The sequence below is a fragment of the Solanum tuberosum genome, unplaced genomic scaffold (genome assembly GCF_000226075.1).
Source record: "Solanum tuberosum cultivar DM 1-3 516 R44 unplaced genomic scaffold, SolTub_3.0 scf00079, whole genome shotgun sequence".
Lineage (NCBI taxonomy): Eukaryota > Viridiplantae > Streptophyta > Magnoliopsida > Solanales > Solanaceae > Solanum > Solanum tuberosum.
This window is the reverse complement of record NW_006239004.1, coordinates 374703-394738: the sequence shown is the minus strand read 5'-3', so window position 1 is coordinate 394738 and position 20036 is coordinate 374703. Positions and strand designations below refer to the sequence as shown.

Below are 20036 nucleotides of genomic sequence, written 5' to 3'. Positions count from 1 at the left end.
ATACAAAATATTTTTCTTAAAGAAGAAAATTGACCCCAATAAATGTACAGTGTCCCCTTAAGGAAATTATTCCCCTCAGGTACCCGAGGTTAATGGAATATATCCTCTCAGGATAGAACGATCTTACTCACTGGTGTATCGGTACCTAAAATCACGGTGTCAGCGAACCACTCAACAATAGTTAAGTACACTTAGAATACTAGATTTAGTAGTAGTAGAAGAAGTCCTGAAAATTTGTTTTTTTTTTTTTCAAAATGAGAGGAAATCCCTCTATTTATAGACAACAAAAGGTTGTGTGAAATGGTGCTTATTGTACTTTACCGGAAGGGTCACAACCCTTTGGAAAAGTCGCAATATTTCGAAAAGGTCACAACCTTTCATAAAAGTCACAACTTTTCAAGTCACAACTCTTCATAAAAAGTCACAACTCTTCATAAAAGTCGCAACTTTTCATAAAAGTCACAACTCTTCATTTTCCATTCACACATTTTAAAACCCAACAACCCCCTGCATGAATGGGGAATGACTAAGACAAAAAAACGAACAAGTGTGTATACTTAACAAGCAAGAATTAATTGCATCTGGATAAGTAGGTTTTCCTTTGAACTTTCCGTACTGAACATATGTCGGATATACTTGGTCAATCGGTAGATTTGATATCTTTGAACCGTCAAGCTTTGGTGTATACCTACACAACCATATGTCACACAATCAACCTTTTACCTTTTATGGTTCTTACGGTTGTGTTCGTTTCAGTCATGAACACCTCCTGATTTAATGAGTGTATATAGAATAGGCTTTTTACAATGATTCTCTTTGAATCAGCTTACACTTCACACTCATATAGGTGATTTCTAACCGTGTCATCGCGTAGATACACTATTTGGTCAAACCTGCCAAACTTAGCAAATTATTAAAAACTTTAAACTTTATTAACTCATTAACAGGTAGAGTTACCGCCATGATGACTTGTCCTAAGTCGTAAACTAATTCCCTTAGATGATCTTTCAACTTTCTCTCTAGTTAAGCCTTTTCGTAAGTGGATCCAACACATTGTCCTTTGACTTTATATAGTCAATTGTGATAATTCCACTAGAGAGTAGTTTTCTAACGCTATTATATCTACGTCTTATATAACGAGACTTTCCGTTATACTTCATGCTCCATTCCCTACCTATTGTATCTTGACTATCAAAGTGTATGCATATTGATGCCTATGGTTGGGCCAAAAGAGAATATCTATCAAAAAATTCCAGAGTCTTTCAATTTGTTCACCGGTCTTATCTAGACTGACAAGCTCATAGATCATTGTAGAGCTAGCGATACATGTCTATTTGGATAATTTCAAAGATACTGCTCCTCTATCAAGAGTAAATACATATCCACTCGTGGATTTTACTTTATTTGATTTCGGTGATCCAGCATGCATCACTATATTCTTTCAATACAGCTGGATATTTGTTATAATGGAATGTATAGTTTTGAGTATGTTTGAAATACCCCAAAATTCATTTCATTGCCAGCCAATGAGTTTGATTGAGATTACTCGTGAACCGACTCAGTTTACTAATAGTACATGCTATATCTGATCACGTACACTTCGTGATATACATCATACTTCCCAATACTTTAGCACAATCAAATTGTGAGTCACTTTCGCCTTCACTCTTTTGAAATGCAAAGTTTACATTTTTTGGAGTCTTGGCAACATTGAAATCCAAATATTTGAACTCGTCAAGTGCCTTTTCAATGTAATGAGACTGTAACAATGCTAAACATTATGGAGTTCTAAGGATTCTTATACCTAAGATCGCATCATTAACTCCAAGATCTTTCATATCAAACTTGCTTTCTAGCATATGTTTAGTACCATTTATGTCATTAGTGTCTATACTGATGATCAATATGTCATCAATATACAAACAACCAATGACCTTGTGATTTTAATGTAAACACATTTATCACTTTCATCACTCTTTAATCCATTTGTCAACATGGTTTGGTCAAATTTCTCATGTCATTGTTTGGGTGCTTGTTTTAGTCGATAAAGTGACTTAACAAGTTCGCACACTTTCTTTTCTTTACTAGGAACCACAAAACCCTCGGGTTGTTCGATATAAATTTCTTCCTCCAATTCTCCATTTAAGAAAGTTGTTTTCACATTCATTTGAAGAATTTGGAGGTCATATACCATTGCTAATGCAATTAACATCCGAATGAATGCAATTCTAGTTACTAGCGAGTATGAGTCGGAAAAATCAAGACCTATTTTTGTCTACAACATTCGACAAAAAAACTAGCTTTGTATTTTTCAATAGTTTCATCGACTTTCATTTTCCTTCTGAAGATTCACTTTGAAGCCAAAGGTTTATTTTCTAGAAGAAGTCAATTAACTTTCAATATGGTTGCTCAAGATTGAATCAATCTCACTATTGACACCATCTTTTCAAAATGATGAGTCCACAGAAGACATAGGAAATGATGCAAAATCTGATCCGAAGGAAGTAGATGTCCTTTGACATTTACTACGCCTCTGAATCTCTTTATTAAGTACATTCTCCTTTTGTTCTTTCCAAGATCTTTTAGACCCTTCATTAGACTACTCAAGTTTAATTTTAAAGTCCACAATTTTAGGTCCTATTTTGATCCTTTTAGGAATATGAACTTGGATTTTGGCTAGACACCACCACACTTTAAATATTTCATGTTGGATTTCCTTCCTTTCCATTTCTCATATGGAATAGATTATGTTATGAACAAACAAAACTTTTTATTGTTTTTCTTTCTAAACAGACAAAACTTTTTATTGTTCCTTTTGCTGTAAGGATAGCTTCACCACACAAATTTTGTGGTAAACCTGAACTTATAGGTAATGCATCCATTATTTCCTTCAAAGTTCAACTTTTTTTCATTCTGCAGTTACATTAGATTGAGGTGAATATGACAGTAGTTTGATGGATAATTTCATTTCCAAACATATTTCTGCAAAAGGAGATTCATACTCTCCGTCCCTATCACTTCTTATCTTTTTCCAACTAATTTTCAACTTCAATTTTATATTGTCTAGATGTTTCTATTGATTCATCCTTACCATTCATCAAATAGATATAATCGTATCTAATGCAATTGTCAATAAAGGTTATGAGATACTTTTTTCCACCACGAGATGGTGTTGACTTCATATCACAAATATCAGTGTAAATCAACTCTCAGGGATTAAAGTTCCTTTCTACAGATTTATAAGAATGCTTAGCATATCAGTTTTCCTTACAAGGTTTTGTAATTGATATGTCCCGAGTGTTCATGTCACAAACAGTTTTACTTAAGAAAGTAAGAACAAATAAAAATATTGAGTTTGAAAGCTCTCTGTGAGGTAGCTTTTTCTCACAAATATTTTGTTCCTACTTATTACAATTTTGTGTGATACAAACATTGTTTAGAGTCAACACCTTGTCAAATGTCCTTTTCAGAAGGACCTTTCCATAACTTTCAATTTGATTGTTATAGAACTACCCATGAACATAGTTTCATCGGGTCCAATAAAGGCAATATAATCTAAATGCTTCTTTTACAAAACATGACAAATGACTATTCACCAATATTCATGTCTATACAAATAGTTATATTTAATAAACATATCTTTTCATGAAAAATCACAATATTTTAAGTGACACTTTTTCAAAAAAGAACACAATCATTTTGAACAAGTATATATATAATTTGGTAGCTTCATACTAGTCATACCATATACTAGTAAAAGAGAAACTCAACAACCACAAAATCAAATATACTCCAAGGATTTTGTGGGTCTAACATAATACAAAAGTATTATTGAATTTCATATCTTGTGCTATAAAATTTAAATGAAGCACGAAGTATAATTTTATCTTTACCATAAGCAAAGAAACCCCACATTTAAAATATGATCTCAAAAATATTTTGAGTATTTGAAATTAATTTTTCCACATTTTTTCCCATACAATCAAAATGTCATTGGCAATATGAAACCTTTTTTGAAAATATTATTTTACAAAAGAATTATAGTGCTTCAATTTCCTTTGACAATCTTTACACAATGTCAATGTTCATTCCATAGAGGCACAAAATCGCAAACTCTAAGTCACTGGTCTTTTTCCTTGTAGCATCTCAAAAATAAGACTTGGACTCTCAGCAGAAAAACACATAAATTTGGTGAACCACGACAGGGTTCACGGACTGTGAAAGGAACCACAGTCCGTCGACCTGCCCGTGGTTCACACCCACCTAGAAGTGGTGGACCACGGGACCCTTCACGGGATGTGGACCACCACACGAGTCGTGGGAAGGCTCGTGGAGGCTAGGCAGTGAACACCCAAGCTTAGGCCTCAAACCACGGAGCCCACCACGGGCCGTGGTCTTGATGACGGGCCGTGGGCGGGTCCGTTGTCTTGAGCTAGCATGCCCCTAGCCCTAAGTGAAGAACCAGAGAGGCCTTCACGGTCCGTGGTCCTTCGCACGGTCCGTGAAGTGGACCGTGGGAGGGGGTTACCCAGAACCAGTAGCACTGGCCAAGAACCACGACCCACTTGACGGGCTGTAGTCCCAACGACGGACCGTCAATGGTGTCGTGGTTAGCCCTCGTCAGCTTTTAAGTTAGGGTAATTTTGGTCTTTTTCCCTACGAATTGGGCATTTAAACTACGTTATTTAATACCTAAACTACGTTGTTTTACTCTGTTTAAGCCTAATAATTTAGTCAGAACCTATCAAAAACCTTTATTCCCAAAAATCACCAAAACTTAGAGCAAAAAGAGAAGAAAGAGGCGCCAGTTTTCTCAAGAACACGCAACAAGTTTTCTTCAAGTTTCTGCCCCGAAATTGAAGGATTTCTTCGTAGATTTCATTACCAGGTATGTGGGATTTCACTAGTGGATTCATTTCATCCACTAGGTCCCTAGAATTCAGTTAGACTCTTGGTTCTCCATATTTTGTTTAGACATAGGGTTTCCAAATCCTTGGATAATTGTTGTCATTTAGTTGTTGTAGTATTCTAATTCAAAATATCATGATTTCTTGGAAACGTTGTTTAGTTCCTTGCATGAAACTCAAAACCCTAGTTGTGTAGATTCTCTTTGTTCATGAATTACACTTGCTAGGTTAGTTAAACATATAACCATGCTTCAGATTTAGAATGTTACATTATCAGTATATAAATGTGCATTTTCAGTTAGCATGTCAGTATTTTTGAGCTACTCAGTATTTCAGTTACATTTCAGTGATATACATATTCAGTTGGGAGTAGACTTAGCACCGAGTTTGACAAGGGTTCAGCATACCCTCATAGTCCCAGAACTACGTGCCCCCGTAAGATATAAGTCCCCTCAGTGGGCATCAGATTTAGTGATCATGCCATTCATGCCTTTATACCCCTGGCAAGGTATATTGGGTCCTCTCGATGGGGTGTATACATCGGACTCCAAGTTTAGCTCACGTGGTTTTATGCTTGTTAATAGTAGCTCCCACAGTCAGACTCTTAGTGCATTTGACCAGGTTTCCGGTATACACTTCAGTATTGAGATCAACATATCATGTTCACGATTAGTACTTGGTCATTGCATTCAGTTTAGCTCTTCAGTATTTACATTCTTGCTTAGTTTACAGTATTGCTCAGTATACCTTGTTTAGCTAATATATGTTTGTTCAACTTAGTATCTATATTCTGCATGCTCAGTACATTAAAAGTACTTATGCATATTTTGCGCTACATCCTTTTATGATGTAGGTTCAGGTACTCAGCATCCAACTCATGCTTAGATCGATTCTTGATCTGCATTCAACAGCTTTAGTGATGAGTCCTCATATTTCAAGGACAATAGACATGCTTTCATTACAGTCTTTACATTTCAGTTTTCAGTTTTTTTAGAGTTAGCTCAGGGGCATGTCCCAGCAACTCAACTTCGTTAGAGGCTTTTCAGGGATAGTAGTAGTATCAACTTGACTTGTTAAGTTAATATTTCAGTGTTATTAAACTCTTAGTATGATTTATACATTCAGACTAGTTGGGTTTTTCCCATTTTCTAGTTATCTATTTTTTAACTTCCGCATAGTATTTGTCTTAATCAATATTTTTAGTGTGCTTATGATATGCCAGGCTCAAGGTTAACTTGGGGTCATTCGGGATCCTAGGTCCCGTGTTACGTCAAGGGAGCAGCCTCGGGGCGTGTCAAACTTGGTATTAGAGCATTAGGTTTAAGAGTCCTAGGATGTTTGAAAGCCGCACTAAGTAGAGTCTCTTTCATGGGTGTGAAGTACACCATATCTATGAGGGGGAGGCTGCGAAGTGTTTTAGGAAAAACTTCACTTTAATGCTATTCTTATCGTGCGTGGGTATAATATCCTTCCTATTTCATCGTTATGCGTTTCAGATCATGCCTCCTCGTAGAGCTAACACACAGAATGATAATGCATGCAATGCTATCGTAGTTCCAATAGTCCCGAACCATGAGGTTACGAATGCAAAATTTTGGAATGCGATCCAGCTCTTGGCTCAGAGTGTGGCCAATCAGAATAATCAGTAGGTCCAGTTCTTACTAGCACAAATGGTGGATCAGCTGCAACTAGAGTTCGAGACTTTGTTCGGATGAATCCGCCTGAGTTTCTAGGGTAGAAGGTTGGTAAGGACCCACAAAACTTTATTGATGAGGTTAAAAACATCCTTAGGGTAATGCAAGTAACTGGAACTGAGTGTGTTGAGTTAGAATCCTATCAACTAAAGGATGCGGTTCATATCTAGTTCACTGAGTGGAAAGATAACAGGGGTGTATATGCAACTCCTATGACTTGGGATTGTTTTACGGGAGCTTTTCTGGACAGGTTCTTCCTAAAGGAATTGAGAGAAGCTAAGGCACAAAAGTTTATGAACTTGAAGCAGGTTCTATGTCGGTCCAAGAGTACGGGCTGAAGTTTACCTAGTTCTCCAAGTATGCTCCACACATGGATGTCGATTTAAGGGCACAAATGAGTAAGTTCTTATTTGGGGTATCTGATCTGATGTAAACTGAGTGCAGGAATGATATGCTACTAGGGGATATAGATATATCCAGGCTAATGACTCACGCTCAGCAGGTTGAGGGAGATAAGTTTAGAGAGTTGGCTAAGGACAACAAAAAGGCCAGAACAGGGAATTATGAGTACTCACAGCACAAGTCGGATGATGGGAATCACTCACAGTTTCAGCAGAGGTCTACAGCCCCAACACCTTCATCAGTTTGTGCTCCAACCTGATGTTCGACATGATCATAAGGGTAGAGCATCATGCTCTAGGTCTCAAGGGAGCGCTTCAGATAACAGGACTTACCCAACTTGTCCAAAGTGTGGTAAGAACCATCCTGGCGAGTGTCTTGCAGGCAAGGAATGGTGCTTTGGGTGTGGTCAGTCTGGCCATAGGTTGAAGGATTGCCCTTCTGTCAGGCAGGGGCAAGGAGGTAACAACAATAGGGCTCAATCTACAGCACCAACAGGTCGCCCAACTCGGTAGGGTACTTCATCTGGTATATGTGGCGGTCAACGCCAGAACATGTTTTATGCTCTCCAGGCTCGCCAGAACCATGAAGATTCTCCTGATGTGGTCACTAGTACGTTACGAGTCTTTTATTTAGATGTTTATGCATTGTTAGATCAAGGGGCTACACTGTCTTTTGTAACTCCTTATATAGCAGTAAACTTCAGTGTCAGTCAGAAACTCTTTCAGAACCCTTCTCAATCTCTACTCCAGTTGGTAACCCAATTATAGCTAGGCGGGTCTACAAAAATTTCCCTGTCACAGTCTCTCAGAAAGTCACCTCAGCAGATCTTGTAGAGTTAGAAATGGTAGATTTTGATATCATTCTAGGCATGGATTGGTTACACTCGTGTTATGCCTCAGTCGATTGTAGAACTAGGATCGTTAGGTTTCAGTTTCCAAACGAGTCAGTCTTAGAATGAAAGGGTAATAGTTTAGTGCCTATGGGTCGATTCATCTCTTTCCTTAAGGCTACAAAAATGATTTCCAAATGGTATATCTATCATCTTGTTCGGGTTAAGGATTCAAACTCCGAAACCCTAACTCTTGAGTCAATCCCAATGGTAAATGAGTTTCCAGAAGATCTTCCCAGAGTTCCTACCGACAGGGAAATCGACTTCGGAATAGATCTCTTTCCAGATACCCAGCCCATTTCGATTCCTCCTTATAAAATGGGTCCAACTGATTTTAAGGAATTGAAAGAGTAGTTGAAAGACCTTTTAGATAAGGGCTTCATCAGACCTAGTATCTCTCCATGGGGTGACCCAGTGTTGTTCATGAAAAACAAAGATGGGTCTCTGATTAACGTTACAAGGACACTTCATCCAATTCTAAGTGTCAACGATCGCTAGTCAGTATATCACCCAACTAAATGAGTTGGGGTTGAATCCCACAAGGAGTGGTACGTGTTTACGATTCAATAGGAAAGTACAAATATGATCAAGTCAGTCATAGGAATAGACATTATCAAGTAAAAATATAATTCAAATCAGGGGATGACACAATTGTCAAATAAGGGGGTTTTGGTTTCAATTATCAACTACAACAATAGCAAACAATACGAAAATGACAATAATGAGACGGGTTCTTGGGATGTGATTCGATTATACGCTAATGTAGACAAATGGATAATTGTAATTGTTAGGAAATAGCTAGATATTAGTGATTAAGCTAGACTATAGAGGAGATAAACTTTCTCTAGAACAATTTACCCCTAATCAAGTTGATTTCTCTCGAACATCGACAAGCATGCAAAATAAGACTATCCTACGCCTTAGTCCATTAACTCTCTCGAGCTGAATGTGTGAAAAAGGGTTTAGGATTCACTCTCTCGAGCTGAACCCATGACAACCCAATACCCACAGACCATCAATCAATAATCTTGGTTTTAAAAGCTCTCTCTCGAGCAAGCCAAAAACACAAAGGTAGAACTGTATGTGCAACTACACTCCTTTAAATTAAACCACAATTACTGATTGAAATCACTTCTAAACAACATTTAAACTAATAATTAGCAATACCCATAAACTAAATCTTCCAATAATCACATAATCACACCCTAAGAATTGGGGTTTTAGCTAGACATTATAAAAAGATAAAAATCGTTACCAAATTGAATTTCCATCAACTAGGTAAGATTGATTTCATTTTAACAAAGGTCCAAATTAAAGAATCTCAAAGACCCACTTCCAATTTCTCAAAAATGAAAAATTTCAATTCTTCAAAGCTAAGGAAAACTTGTCTCAATGCCCAGAGTTCAAAAATTGTTCAAAGTATGATACTTAATAACTGATAAAAACTCTCAAACTAAATGTTCAAAAACATATTTATAGTCGCCAAAAATATGCTGCGAAGGGTCATTCGGCCCAGTAAGTCGGGCTTGCCGATCAACTCGATGATCCGCCCTTTGGTCAATTCCATCGCCTTTTTGCCTTGGCCTTTAGCATCCTCGACGTCTATAACTTTGGGCGATCTAATACTGCATCGCGGAACCACTCGGCAATCCGTCGACTACTCCTTTCTCTCGCCAACTTGATTTTCTCCTTCATGGCTTGGCACACTGGAACTTTAGGCGGTCAAGAGGCTGTTCGGCGACTTGCCAAGTAGACTTGGCGATCATTAGGCATACTTTTCTTCATTCTTTCAGCTCGCTTTGTTTCTTTTTGTAAATTAGTGTCCATGCTTTGTTCCTCAATCCAAATACCTGGAAATCAAAGGTTTTACATCAGTTTTTTGGCACAAAATAAGCATTTGAGGACACTAAATCATTATGAATAAAGCTCTAAATGAGTCCAAATCTCGGACTCATCAACACCCCCAACTTAAACTTTTGCTTGTCCTCAAGTAAAACTTAAGTTCAGCAGTTCAAAAAGGATGTCTCAAATAATGCTACACAAGACTCAATCATGAATGCACACAACAAGACTCAACTTACTCATGCAAGGATCAATTGTGCACTAAAAGATTCAAGTTGTGACCCACCATTACCAAAGATTCTCAAGTTCACAATACTTGCTTCAAATGCAAGTTCAAGCTCAACAAAGGTACTCAAATTCCCTCACACAAAGATGCATCCACATTCACACACAATGGTTCTCCTGAATCACATACTACTTTCACACTCACAAAGATGAACATATGTATGACTCACCCATAGGTTTGCCCTTATTTTCCAATCAACACTTGTTTCAGCTCACTCAAGATCAAAAAGGTCTTTTTCAAGTCTTGTAATGGGGCTAAGTGTAAAGGTATGGTCATTTAGGCTCAGTGGCTGCTATCCTCATGAAATGAGGTATGAAAAAACACTTTTTCCCTTTTCTTCATCATTCTCATTCATGCTCAAAGTTCACCCCATTATTCACTTATCATGGAATACCGGACACCCCATTTCTTTTGCAACTTTTATTTTACGACTTTTTCATTCTTTTTCTTTTTCCTTCTTCTTTTTTTTCTCTCTTTTTTTTTTGTATGGAGGGGTTCCATCTTTCTCAAAACCATGGGTCAAGGGGACTTCTTTACACTTCTTAATTTACCTTCCCTTTTCACCACACCCCAACTTAGGCTTTGGCCAAAGTTGGCTATTCAAAAAAACCACAAATCATGAGGATTATGGGTGAATGGATAAAGAAAGGTCACAATTGCATCAAGTTTCTTCCAAGAAAAGGGTAAGGCTCAAAGGGTGTTCAAGCAAAGCTCACACACACATCAGGTTGGCCACAAAAGAGGTATAATGTCAAGTTGTTTCACTCTTCAAAATTTTTGCCTAAGATTATTTCAAGAGCTTGCATCACTTAGTCAACCGGACCAATAGGGAAAAATCTAGGTATCATCACACAAGGTTCACGGTAAGCTCATCACACAAGGCATTGGCACCAATATCAAACAAGACTCCATACTTTCGCTAGTGTGGAATGTTCATCACAAAAGACTCAATCCACTAGGTCTTGCCATGGACGTCTTTGTCAGCGATGTCTGAATCACCGATTGTACAGATCTAACAGGTCTCTATAGATTCCCTCCTCTCTCACCTCAATCTACTCCTCATCGGTCTCTGCCTCCGACTCATCAACTGCTACCTCTAATAATGAAGTGAAGTCACTGGACTTCAAGTAGTTCACATCCTTTGTCATATCTGCAACCTTGGCTTTCAAAGTCATTACCTCTGAAGTCTCCCCATGTCTACTCTCACAAGTCTCAACTCTCGTTGTGAGAGTGTCAATGGATGCTCGTAGGGGAGTCAGTGCAGCTAGGATAGCACCCTCAATCATCCATGGTACCGCAGCCTCCAATCGAGTAGCCCTTACATTCGCAGAATAGGCCAAGTGTTCCATCTTCAGGTGCATGGCATGAGTGATCTTGGTCGGCTGGGAAGCAGTAGAAGTACCAGGAGTGTGAGAGGAAGTGGAAGCACCTGAAGGCTCGGAGTCCGGAGTAGGCAAAGGTGCCTCTGCAGGTATAGAGTCAATATCCACCTCTAGGCATGCATCTACCGGGGCTGCTCTCCTCTTGTCTGCATCTTCCTGAGTGTACTCGGCCTCTATACGCCAGATGTATGTAGAGGATATGGGAGTGACCTCAATATCTCTCATCTTATCATGACGAACTCCCGCACGCCTGCACAACTCTGTGATCAGCACCAGGAATGGAAGAGACGTCTGTCTCGACATGGCCCTCATGGCCATCTCCTACTCTATGATGAGTCCCATGTCAATTCTTTCCAAGCTATGATCGAATCGAGGCAGGCTGCCTTACGATGGACTCATTCTGGGATGGCATAATGGAGCTGCTAATGAATCCAAACCAAAATAGCGCAGCTACATTCAAATCCTTCTTCTCAATTGAAACTCCAGCTTCAATCCACCTCGGGGTGGTGTCAGAGATGAGGGGAGCTAGCCAGCCCTTAAGATCATCCAAGGGTGTCGTAGTGGTAGCCAAATTTGGGTAGTCAAAGACTGGCCCTTTATCAAATACCGCATTGATGTGATCAAGGCTACAATGCACTACTGTCCCCCGTACCATGATGGATCCCACCAGTCTGAAAGTACTGGCCTTCTTCTTGCCTTTAGGGACCAGGTCACCATATGTCGAGTAAAACTCCTGGACCCATATAGGGATGTATGGGCCTCAGGGCCTGGTAAACTGCTCAAAGTGATGGTACTGGAGTGTCTTGCTCACTTTGGAGTATTTGCCATCTAGGCCCTCTGTAGAAAGCAACTTTTCCTTAAGAATAGTCTGCAACCCATCAACTTTTAATCTGTTAAGTAGCCTGGGAGGAGGGACCTGTACTGGTGGCACTGGGGCCATAGTCGGTGCCGGAGCTGGTATTGTATTAGTTGTAGGAGGGGTGGTTGCTGGAGCCCTAGATGATTCTGGGTGAGACCTAGCACGGATCTCCGCTCGCCTGGACTGCAGTGGTTGGTCATCATTTGGCTCGGAGAATGCATCTTGGGAGTCAAAGGACTCTCCCTCGCTGCCAGAGTTGTGCTCTGGAACCTCAGTCACGGGCCTCTTGCCCTTTCCCTTACCTCCCTTTAGAGGCTCTATCCTTTCCTTTTTAGGAGGATCGGCTCCCCCTTTATTTATTACTATGCCCCGTGCTCTTTTACGGGGCGGCATGTCGAGGTTGGTTCTAACCATATCTGTAAAAACATAAAAAAAGTTAGATTCATTTCAAGAAAAGTTACAGAAAAATAGTTGCAGACAGACTCGCCGAATCATTTTGGTGAGCCAGATCAGGCTCGCCTAAAGGATTAGTTCAAAATTCTCTCAAAAATATGGCATGTCGACGATGGGAGGGGTCTTTCGGCGTGCAACAAACCAGCCCGCCGAAAGATTATAGTGCGTTTTAGGGGTTAGGGGAGCAGAAAGGGCGATCAAAAAAGACTTTCAGTGAGTTGCCGAATCAGGCTTCTCACCAAAAGTTACAAAACCAAAACTCAAGATTAGCATTAAACTTATCAGTTGTATGACATGTTCGTATGATGAGATTTGATGTTGCATTCATGTTTGAGAAGCCAAGTACCTAAAGGATTAGCTCAAAATTCTCTCAAAAAAATGGCATGTCGACGATGGGAGGGGTCTTTCGGCGTGCACAAACCAGCCCGCCGAAAGATATAGTGCGTTTTAGGGGTTAGGGGAGCAGAAAGGGCGATCAAAAAAGACTTTCAGTGAGTTGCCGAATCAGGCTTCTCACCAAAAGTTACAAAACCAAGACTCAAGATTAGCATTAAACTTATCAGTTGTATGACATGTTCGTATGATGAGATTTGATGTTGCATTCATATTTGAGAAGCCAAGTAGCTTATTACTACAGAAGAATGGGTTAAGCATTGTTTATAAGGGAAATTTTAGTGGTGGATCGTTGATTCAATATTAATGCGTTAAGTGGAGAAGTATATCCTGAGGGTTCTAAATGAGGACTGGTGATTTCATCTTAAGGTCCAAGCGAATTGATAGATACCAAAATGATAAGCTTATGGGTAAAGTAAGTCCCAAAGAGTATAAATGTGTGAAGATGATTGAAAATTTTAGTAAAAGGGGCATATAAAAGTGGGTTAGTCCTTTGGATTTGATTGGTATAATTGGGTTTAATGTGTCGTATTGATGAAAAGGTTGACCTCATGGTGATAACAAGAGCTAACTGAGCATGACGGTAATAAGAGTTCGTGATAAATTGTGGTTGAGATGCAACTATATAATAAGGATTGTTGGTTAAATGGATTTTGTATAGTAATAACAACTGCGAGTATCTAAGGTTGTGATTTTCTACTATTTGGTGCGTAACTTGATTGTATGAAAAGTTTTAGGAAATGCTGGAACATCACTCTAATAGAATTTAAAGGATCTAGAGTCAATTTTTTTTGTGGAATGTAGTGTAGGCTTCGGAAAGAGGTGAGAGCAATAACATATTCTCTTATTGCAAGAGCTAAAGAGGTATCTTCCGAGGGGTTGAGAATTGGGTTCAGAAACATGCGGTTTCATCCGTTTTGCTCTGGCTATGGTAATAGTATCATAGGTTCATCAGATTGGTTAAAAACTATTGGATATGACTTGAGGAAAGAGTGTACAGACGTTTAGCTTGAGTGTGATGATGAGTTTTTTGGTTTTGAGTGTAGTAATGAGTACAATTGAATTATTAGTGAAGGATATTGTAAGATCGATGGAGAGACGATCAATGATAAGATAATATACATAAATTCATAAAAATCTTCAAGGTATGAGCTAATGTTGATAGATAAAGGGATTGGGTTACATAGTTGGATTCACAATTCAAATTTTTCATTGTAAGTCTACATTCGTGGTGATATATTTTGTCAAGGTATGAATTTGTAAGGTAATCAATGATCGATTGCATTTGATATTAAGTATTTGGAAGGATTTATACATGGTTTGAGTCGTAAAGCTTATTACTTTTGACTGTTAAAGTACCTAAGGAAGGGTTCCACTTAAAAGTGTTGGTTTAGAGTAAGGTAAATAGTCGAGTGTTTATGATGATTGCTAGTATTGAGAGTGTGCACTTCATTGGAATGATGTGAAGAGTATGTGGAGTCAACAGAATGGAAATGGTTGGTATGGGCTCTTTAGAGGAAAGCATTTACTGTTATTCAACCTTTATTCTGTACATTCTTATGTGACCACCTTTTTCTTTATGTACATTTTTTGGAGTATGATTCACTAGCTATGCCGACGCATGTTTTCACTTTTGTGGGTGGATCCTTAGTGGTGGATCGGGTGTACCGATCTTGCGATGTCCTCTTGGTTGGGTAGCATATTTGGGAAGACTTGGTTATCTCAGATGCCATATTTGGTGTTGTCTTGGGGCTGTTAAAGTATTCTAGTGATTCTACTTGTACCACTTTGCTTATGAGAATTTATAGAAGAGCTACCATGAGTATTTTACAGTTGTGCAACAGTCTAAATATTGATCTAGTTGTCGAGGTCATGTTCCAATTATGTGTGGTTGAATGTGGGGACCCATTGAGTCTAGTTCTACCATATTTAAGGGTTATCTACAATCACAACTACTAATCTAACATTTCAATAGTGTTGTTAGAGGTTATGTATGCTTGGATGTATCACTCGATGGGTGGTTACTTGATCATTTTCTCTTTTGGGTTAGATTAGTTTGATTTTCCCTTGATGAGTACCTGATGTCTAAAGATCATTTTTTTCATATAACTTAAGCTCGTGAAAGGTTTATGTTGTGAGAAGGAAATATTAATAAGATCTATGATGGTTTGTGCATTATGAGTGTGTGGTGGTTGGTTCAAGTTCACTTCTGATTGTGGACAGTATTGATTCAGAATTTTATCATGGTTATGTGAGTAAAGATTCCACCTAATGGTTGTGTTAAGATCCTTAAGAACATGTTGCGGATGTGTGTACGATTAACTTTGGTGGCTATTGGAAATAGTTTTTGTTGTTAGTTGAGTTTACATACAACAATAGTTATCATTCGAGTATTGAGATAATCCCATTTGAGGGACTGTATGGGAAGATGTGTAGGTCTCCAGTTGGTTGGTCTGATGCATTTGGGTGAGACCCTGGGTACTGATTTTTTTGAGGGAATAGTTAGAGAATGTGAAAATCATCCAGGAGAAATTTCTAGAAGCTTAAAGCAGGCAGAAGGAGTATGCAGATAGGAAGGTCAAGGATTTAGAGTTTATGGAGGGTGAGCAAATCTTGCTGAAGGTTTTACCCATGAAGGGTGTAATGAGGTTTGGTAAGCGAGGTAAGCTTAGTCCAATGTATATTGAGCCATTTGAAGTTCTTAAGCGTGTGGGAAAGGTGACCTATGAATTGGCTTTGCCTCCAGGGTTGTCAGGAATGCACCCAGTGTTTCATGTGTCTATGTTGAAGAAATATCATGATGATAGAAATCATATCATTTGTTGGGATTCGGTCCTGCTTAATGAGAACATGTCTTATGAGAAAGAGCCTATAGCTATCTTAGATGGGGAGATCCGTAAGTTGAGGTCAAAGGAGATTGCCTCTATGAAGGTCTAGTGGGAGAGTCGTTTGATTGAAGAGTCCATTTGGAAGACTAAGGCTGATATGCACGAAATATATTCATCTTTTTGTCACTTTAGGTACCCTTTCTTACTCTCGCCTTCTTTTGATCATTCGAGGACGAATGATGGGTAAATTGGTATCTAATGTAAAGACCCATTTGGTCTTTTTGAGTACTAGAGTTTATTTTATTTTATAAAATACTTTTCAATAGATTCTAAAGGGGTATTTTGGATTATTCGTAACCACAATTATGAAATTAAAGGGATAGTTTAAACAATTAATTTAGTTGGTGGTAAAGAGAATAACATTTAAAATAAATAGTGGACCACTTCTACCATTTTTTATAAATGGGTCATGTATAATAATTAAGGTAAAGAAACAATCTGTAAAAGAAGGAAGAAAGAAAAGTAGGCGAGAAACTTTACCTGCACGTCTAACGAGAAAGATGACATCAAGAGGTATACTTGAATCTTCAATGTCCTTATTTAATAGTAGGGGATTACATATTATATAATAATATTCCTATAGTTTGATAAGAATAGAGAGTGGGTGCAGATAAGAATGGAAAGTGAGCGAATGTGCTGGCAGTTTGATTTTGAATAAGAAAGTAAGGGTGACAATAAATTGGTTGATGGGCTAATGATTAGCCAATCATTGACTGATGATATGGTAAATTTGGCTTATATTATATGATAGAATTGGGTTAGTGTTGTTGCCACTGGTTTTCGAAATATGTGGCTTTAATCGTGAATGTTATTACGTTGTCATCATAGTATAAACTTAGTGTTAATATATTGAGATACGTAATCAAATAGTGGTGTATTATATTATATGAACTCCGTTAAAGTCATGCTTATTGGAGGAATTAATATTTACCCTTAGGCTTGAACTTTAGGAAAATTGATTATAGAATTGGGTAAATTTCTGGGTCTAGGCTAGACATATAGTAACATGGGTGTCTATAGACTCGCTAACTTACAAATTATGTATACTTGATAGATTGGAAAGGTTCGGAGGCATCGAGAAAAGGAAAAGTAGCTTGCTTGACATCAGGTCTTCAGTGGAGGTAGGTTATGGTTTATTCTATTTGATAGATAGACTCTTAATAGAGATTGATATGCATTGAGTGATATTGTGAAGTTCTCTATGTACTTGATTGTGTGGTTTGTGATTGGTCTAAAATCCTGAGACCGTGAAATTTATAATCTTGAACCCTCTCTATCGAAGTGAAGCCTTGAATAAAAAAGGCTTGATGAAATATTGTTAACGAAGTGAAAAGTGGTGATAATAAATGATAAATTAACGATATATTAGATCGGGTGCCACGTTCCGGCATGGTATTATTGGATCGGGTGTCAAATTTCGGCATGGTATTATTGGATCGGGTGCCGCGTTCCGGCACGGTAACATTAAAGGAAAATATATTGAATTAACTTAATGTACTCAATCTCAAAGAAATCATTTTTCAAATGAGTGTGGGGTGGAGACATGAGTCCTCGTGTGTGTATTTGGTATTGTGACTGATTACGTACTTGCTTCAGTGTTTTTGTCACTTGTTCATGTTGTTCGTTGTTTTCCATCGGCTAAGTGTTATAGTTGACTTCATGTTATTACTTTATGCATATTAGTTTCTATTTTGAGTCTGCCGATGATATCTTCTTAGTACATGTTGCCTTTTACTGAGCCCTACTTGTGTTTTTCTTTGTTTTCCTTTTGTGGAGTGCAGTGAGTGTACCAGCGACTTTGACTCGCCCTCAGCTCTAGCCAGTCTCCAGCATATCAGGTTACAGGGTGAGCTATTCATTCAAGCTCGTGTTTGATTCTCTCAGTCATGACATGATGTCCTTAGTTTTTGGACATAAACCATTTATTTCATTTATGTTGGTGTCTTTGATACTCTTAGACTTAGTATTTGGAGATTAGATGTCTTTGATGTGATGACTTTTAGGGTTTGGAAAACGATATTTAATAAGACTTTGAGCTTCCGCATTATGCTTGTATTTTGTAAGTTGAGGTTAAATTTGTTGGTTCTCCCACCTATGAGGTTAAGTGTGGGTGCCGCTCATGACTCGACTTGGGTCGTGACATCTTCCGATTTGCCTTTCTTATCATTTTATTCTCTTTCAATTACGTTTTAAAAATACAACTTTAAGAAAAAAGAGAATGTAAGGAGCTACAATTAAAAGAATTTTAAAGTATATTTTAAGTTCTTCAATAAATTACACAAATGAAAAATAGAAAAGAGGAATGCAAAACTAAAGAGATAAAATTACTATAACAATAATTTTATTATATTGTAAGACTCTACATCATCTTCTTCTGAAATTCACAATTTTCTTTACTTTTGTATCTTCCCCGACTTTCTTCTTCATCCCCATAACACAAATTAAGAATATACTTATATGAAATTGTTAGTTACTCCATGAATTTATTCAATTTAGTTTCAAAGATTAGTAAATTGACTCAAAATAAATAAATAAATAATGTCACATAAATTAAAGTAAAACGTATAATTTAAAAACTTAATAGAAACATTCTTACTCATAGATTCTTTATGACTTTGTTGAAAACAACCATATGATGTGACGATTAACATTTTCTCTCACTCTAATGTATGATATGGTGATGGAGAACTGAAAGAATAACTTTGAATGACAATTTTCTTGATACAAAATATGAATTTATATAGACAAAGAGGAGGAATACCATAAGACATGAAATTATAAATTAAATTTTGGGGGTTATGAAGATTAAAAACAAAAGAGTTATAAATATTATTAAGAGTATAAGTTGAAGATGTGTGAGTTATTAGAAGTTATTTTTTATTTTATTAAAAATATTAATTATCTATCTATATATCTATCTATATATAATAGGAGAAGAAAAAATGACACATGTCAGCGCCACAAATTTTTAAAATTTTAAACAATTAATAATTAATAATTAAATATTGTAAATTCAAAATTTGAAATAAAAGTAAACACATGTCATCAAGTTACCCAAATAAAGAAAACTGTCAACATTAAAAAAGTTTTTCTGTTTTTAAAATCAAAATATAAAGCCGTTGCAGTTTTTCTGTTTTTTTAATAGTCAATTAATTTTTTATATTTAAAAAAAAAATACGAATAGTGTTGCAAAACTTTCAAACAATGAATTTCAATTCTACTCAAACTCAATATACAAGGCAGTTTAAATTGAAAAATGAGGATAAGTTTTTGTGTTTTCAAAATAGTCAATTAAATTGACTATTAAAAAATATAACCGTACCATTTTAAAAAAAAAAAGTAACTTCCCACATTTAAACTATAACTATAAAAATTCTTTAAATTGACATTAACCCACTCTCTCTATTATGAACATCTAAAGGAAAAAAAGCTTTTGATCAAAGCAGTCTGTTTTTACAATCGTCAAATTCGTTTTTTTTTCTTCTTATTTTGACAATCGTCAAATTCGTTCTTTTTTCTTCTTAGCAGTGTGGAAGAATTGAAAAACAATCAAAGCATCTTGTAGCCGAGATATAGATCCAACGGTACTTTCTTTGAATTTTAAATAGTAAATTCAAATTGAATTTAAAGTTTACTGCACATCAGTGCTTCATGTTGGAGTCCTAAAAACGTGCAACATTAATCAATGCAGGTTTATAACTTTTTTCCTTTCTTTTATTTGATTTTTGTAAGATTTTTACATTAATTATTTAAACTAATAAATAAATATATAATATATACACATAATTTATAATAGATACACATACGGTTACAATTTTTTTGCATACAAATAAATTTTTAAACTTTTAAAATAGAAAATTAGGAAAAAAAAATTTACGCAATAATCTGGAAAAATTATGAAAACGTACTAATTGAAAGTTATATTAATTTTTAAATATAAAACATGCCTAAATTTGTGCCACACTTTACTATTTAATATTTATAGTTATTTTCATTTGAATTTTTCTTTTTTCTTGAAATAATTCATAACTCAAAGTATTT

General features: G+C 36.9%; 1 protein-coding gene across 1 annotated transcript; it reads left to right on the top strand.

Moving 5' to 3' along the window:
- Positions 1-15702: 15702 nt before the first annotated feature.
- On the top strand, positions 15703-16044 carry LOC107060399 (uncharacterized). Its single transcript, XM_015308331.1, has one exon. The coding sequence runs from the start codon at positions 15703-15705 to the stop codon at positions 16042-16044; it is 342 nt and encodes a 113-aa protein (XP_015163817.1).
- Positions 16045-20036: the final 3992 nt, after the last annotated feature.

Coding starts and splice junctions, on each gene's coding strand:
- LOC107060399 (XM_015308331.1), top strand. CDS start 15,703: ATGGAGGGTGAGCAAATCTTGCTGAAGGTTTTACCCATGAAGGGTGTA.